At 46.0% G+C, this 5000-nt stretch overlaps 2 protein-coding genes across 4 annotated transcripts in view; both read right to left on the bottom strand.

Moving 5' to 3' along the window:
* lrrc39 (leucine rich repeat containing 39) overlaps positions 1-5000 on the bottom strand; it is a 28300-nt gene that overhangs the window by 5671 nt on the left and 17629 nt on the right. The gene's annotated exons all lie outside the window — the stretch shown is intronic.
* The window catches only part of sass6 (SAS-6 centriolar assembly protein), a 9798-nt gene continuing 5560 nt past the window's right edge, over positions 763-5000 (bottom strand). For 2 of the 3 annotated variants that reach the window (XM_042057262.1, XM_042057261.1), the window contains 6 exons: positions 4561-4642; positions 4257-4390; positions 3639-3863; positions 2544-2644; positions 2106-2200; positions 763-2005 (listed from right to left, as the gene is read on the bottom strand). In XM_042057262.1, coding sequence (XP_041913196.1) covers positions 1923-2005; positions 2106-2200; positions 2544-2644; positions 3639-3863; positions 4257-4390; positions 4561-4642 — 720 coding nt within the window. In that variant the 3' untranslated portion in view covers positions 763-1922. The remainder of the gene's footprint in view (positions 2006-2105; positions 2201-2543; positions 2645-3638; positions 3864-4256; positions 4391-4560; positions 4643-5000) is intronic. The other variant, XM_042057263.1, reaches the window with a different exon arrangement.

Below are 5000 nucleotides of genomic sequence, written 5' to 3'. Positions count from 1 at the left end.
ACCCACTCTGATGTCTTACTCTCAGGGTTCCCACGGGTCATGGAATTTCTGGAATATCATGGAATTTTAGGAAGTCTATTCCAGACAAGGAAGTCATGGAATATCAGGGATTTTTTTTTTAATCGTCCTGGGCTGGAATAACTGTTCACAGGTGCCAGTAGTTGGTCGACTCCATGCAACACAGATGTGAAGCAATTCTCAGAAATAATGGTAATGCAACTAGATATTAGTGCAGTGATTCAAAGTAAAGCAAAATCTTGAGACATTTTTCAGTTTATACAGTAAATGTTTGAGTTTGTAAAGAAAAATGCAAACACTGCTATTTCTTTTAACAGCCCAACATACCGAACATTCCTTTTCCTTCACTTTCTGTAAAGGTATAACACAAACTTAATCAATTTTGGTCATGTTTTGATTTGAAATTGAATGTGCAGTGTTCCCAATGCATTGATATTATGGAATTAGCAGCTATTCTAAGGATTTTGAGCTTTATTCAGTTTTTTAAAACACACTGCTATTATTTTGCACATAACTGTATAGGTCATGAAATTTCAGGGTTTTTTGTCAGGGAAGTCATGGAATTTTATTGAACCTACCTATGAACCTACTCCATGGATCTAAACACATACATTTCACCCATATATAGGATATACATTCATATTTAAATAATTCCAGTCACATTTTGTAACATTGTACTAATAAAACAGGAAATGGCACGTGCAAATTCAGATATTGTTCAAGAGAGAAGCCTGCGAGACAGTATGCTTTGACATGATTTATTCATTCACAACTTGACAACAAAATGTTGACAAAGAAATATATACACAGAGTATGTTCATTCATTTGCCTTGTACGTACATATATACAAACAGTTCACACACAGCAAACAGCACCCATCAAAAAATCATCAGGTAGACTTGCACCCTTTCAACATTGTTCTGAGGAATTACATCTAAAGATAGAGTCTCCTTTGACGGTCTAAACAGCATCGACCAGTCAGGTGTAGGTCACCCCATCATGTAAACGGCCAGGTGTACGTCCCCCCCCCCCCCCACCAGTAAATGGTCAGGTGTGTACGTCACCCAGCTAGCAGTGGTTCAGATGCTGCTAGTCGCTCCTCTGAGCTCTGACCCTGACTACGCTGAAGGGGGCGGCTGCCATCTTGTCTGAGCGGTACACATCACATCTTTACTGCAGCGGAGGGGAGCCACTCCTGACGACAGCCGGCTCCGGTTCAGGCATTGGGGACAGATCAGGGAGCAGCTCTCTGGAGCCGCGTCTGAAATGGATCCACGACCCGTTTGGACCCCATGGCACAGTGATGGCACACACACCAAAGCAGGCCTCTCACGTTAGCATCATGCGATTTGGCCCCTGAGCTACAGGTGTTCAAGTCATCCCTGGTTTTCACAGTAAGTGGATAGCATTAGCATGTTAACACGCTACAGGCTTTTCTGTTTGTGGATAGCATTAGCATGCTCTAATGCGGTTTAAGTGGTTTTATGAGTTAGCGGCTGACATTAGCATGCTAGACTTCTCGAATGGTGTTTGATGGCTGTAGGGTGCACCTGTCTGGCCTGCTGTTAGCTCTAATTCTTCACACACACTTGTGTCCTAACACACACACGCGCAAACACACGTTGATCAATTTTGTTGAACAAACCAATCCTAAAGACAAATATCCCAGCAAACTGATTTGATGGCAAATGATTGAGCTGATAAAAAAATACTGGTTTAATAAATAACAAAACGCACAACATGGATAAAAAAATATTGCTGAAGTTAATGCATGGCTTGTGTGTCTTTCGTTCTCTCTCTCTCTCTCACACACACACACACACACGGTGTGAATCCCATGATCCTGTTGTGGGTGTGGGTGGTGCAGGTAAGGTGGAGCCGTTCATGAGAAGGTCGTCTAGAGGTCACCCTGGGAAGTAAGCGGAGGGGGCAGTGGAGACGGACAGTCCTCCAGCCTTGAGCCTGTTCAGTGCTGGCTTGGGGACTTCTGCAGAGAACCAGAAGCAGCAGAATCCCCCTCAGTAAACACACACGTTTATAGCCGTTACCCGTGTTCAGGTGCGCGTTTGTCAGGTGTGCATTGTTACCTTTGTTCATGTTCATGTTGGTTAGGAGCCCACGGAGTGGGATGCTGTCGTCACGTCTCTCCAAGTACTTTGAATCCAGACCTACAGGGTCATCACTGGATATACAACACACACACGCACAGAGTTATTAATGGGCAATTCCACGGAAAATTGACTTTTTGTCACATCCGTAACGCCAGTGAAATGCCTTGGCATTTGTATGATAATTCATTTTTTGTGCATTTTTTTCTCATTTACATTCTTCAGCCAAAAATAGCAAATGCTCAAATTCCATGTAATCATTCACATCATACCATACCATCACATTTTATTGGCGTTATGATGTTACAAAAAATGTAATTTTCCATGGAATTGCCCTAATGCAGAAGTGAATCATAGTGAGTCAATATTTGTGTGTGTGTGTGTGTGTGTGTGTGAGTGAGAGAGAGAGAGGCTTACTTCTCTTTGTTGGAGGGGGGCACACGTGTAACTGGAGGACTGCCATCCCTCCTCTCCACAGGAGACAGTGAAGGCTTGGCACTCATAGGGTTAAACTGGACCTGGTTGGTACACACACACACACACACACAGACGCACGCACGCACACACGGTAAACGATTATATTGAAGGCAGAAGGAATTCAAGTCCAGCAGTTCATGCAAAGGAGAGAGAGGAAATGAGAACGGAGAGGAGATGTGAAAAGGAGAAAAGAAGAGAGGGATGAGGAGATGTGAAAAGGAGAAAAGAAGAGAGGGATGAGGAGATGTGAAAAGGAGAAAAGAGAAGAGAGGGATGAGGAGACTGCAGAAAAAAATATATGAGAACCGAAAGGATAGAAGAGAGGAAGAGGAGAGACAAAAATGAGAGAGAAGAGGAACGAGAGAAGAAGAGAGAGAAGAGAGGAGAGAGATGAGGAGAGAAGGAGGTGTAGAGAAGAGGAGAGAGAGAGAGGACATGTAGAGAGGAGGAGAGAGAGAAGAGAGAGAAGAGAGGAGAGAGAGAAGAGAAGAGAAGAGAAAAGAGAAGAGAGAGAAGAGAGGAGAGAGAGAGAGAAGGATGTGTAGAGAAGAGGAGAGAGAGAAGAAGAGAGAGAAGAGAGAGAGAAGAGAAGAGAGAAGAGAGAGAAGAGAAAAGGATGTGTAGAGAAGAGGAGAGAGAGAACATGTAGAAAGGAGAGTGAGAAGAGAGAAAGACAAGTAAAGAGGAGGGGCAAGGAGAGAGACTGACAGAGAGAGAGAGAGAGAGACTGACAGAGAGACACCGACAGAGAGAGAGAGAGAGAGAGAGAGAGAGTGTAAGAGAAGAGAAGACAGAAAGGAGTAGAGAGAAGGACAAATAAAGACAGAAAGGAGAGGAGAGGAGAGGAGAGGAGAGAAGAGAAGAGAAGAGAAGAGAAGAGAAGAGAAGAGAGAAGAGGAGAGAAGAGAGAAGAGAAGAGAACAGAAAGGAGAAGAGAAGAGAAGAGAGAAGAGGAGAGAAGAAGAGAAGAGAAGAGAAGAGAAGAGAAGAGAAGAGAAGAGAAGAGAAGAGAAGAGAAGAAGGGGTGGAGCGTGCCTTGGGTCCAGAGGCCTGAGGGTTGTGCAGGCCGAATACGGGCCGGCCTCCTGCACTGGGGAAGGAGTGTTTGGAGTTTAACGTGGAGGTCACGGGGTACCCCAGGGCAGACGGAGACGTAGAGGGGTACCCCAGACCTGACGGGGAGATGGAGGGGTACCCCAGGGCAGACGGGGAGGAAGAGGGGTACCCCAGGGCAGACGGGGGAAAACTCCTGCCATCAAGCTGAGAGAGAGGGAAAGAGAGAGAGGGAGAGAGAGAGAGAGAAGGGGAGAGAGAGGGAAAGAGAGAGAGGGAGAGAGAGAGAGAGAGAGAGGGGGAGAGAGAGAGAGAGAGAGAGAGAGAGAGAGAGAGAGAGAGAGAGAGAGAGAGAGAGAGAGAGAGAGAGAGAGAGAGAGAGAGAGAGAGAGAGAGAGAGAGAGAGAGAAAGAAAAAAAAAAGAGGGAGAGAAAAAGAGGGAGAATTCCACAGCACTCATGATTAGGGGGAACATGTGAGGGGTGAGCTCCACCTGCTCAGACAAGCTGACCCCTCACATCACTTCAAATCAACACGGAATGATTTTTCTTTTTTGCACACAATTTGGAACACTCCAAACACACACACACTCATATCTACCAGGTTACTGGAGGCTCCGCCCATCCTGAGACCCGCTCCTGCAGAGAGGGCTGGAGGCGACTCAAACGCACCCTGACTCTCATGTTTCCGTGACAACTGGTTCTCATTCAGCTGCTTGTTGAGCCACGTGATCACTGAAAGGGAGAACCAGAACCAGAACCACACACACACACACACACACACACACTTTTACCAATGCTGCTCATAAAACATCAAATAAAATGCACTTTCCCACTATGCAAGAAAATTCGACTTCATTTTAGGGCTTAACAGACTTCAATAGAACTGCAGCTGGGTTCCGTACCGTTCTCGTTGGTCTTCAGCACCTCTCGGCTCTCATCGAGCTTCTGCACCGTTGCGTCCAGCTGCTCCTTCAGCTTACTCACCTGAGAGGACACAGACAGGTCAAGCTCACCTTAGCGACTACCTCAATCTCACCTAACACACCTGAACAATGAGTGGTTACCACAATCTCACCCAACACACCTGAGTGGTTACCTCAATCTCACCCCACTCACCTGAGTGGTTACCTCAATCTCACCCTAATCACCTGACCAACCCCACCCCACTCACCTCAGCGAGTAACTATACCCCACCCTAATCACCTCAGCGAGTAACTACACCCCACCTTACACACCTGAGCAACTACCTCATCGTACTGACCTGAGTAAATAAAGAATGTCTTGACGTACTTTGATTCACGCTAAGTTCATGAGGGCTTAGGGCTGTCCCACTGTGGAAGGG

This window comes from Alosa sapidissima, chromosome 12, assembly GCF_018492685.1.
Source record: "Alosa sapidissima isolate fAloSap1 chromosome 12, fAloSap1.pri, whole genome shotgun sequence".
Taxonomy (NCBI): Eukaryota; Metazoa; Chordata; class Actinopteri; order Clupeiformes; family Clupeidae; genus Alosa; species Alosa sapidissima.
Note: the sequence above shows the minus strand (reverse complement) of the source record. Positions and strands in the feature narration are given on the sequence as shown.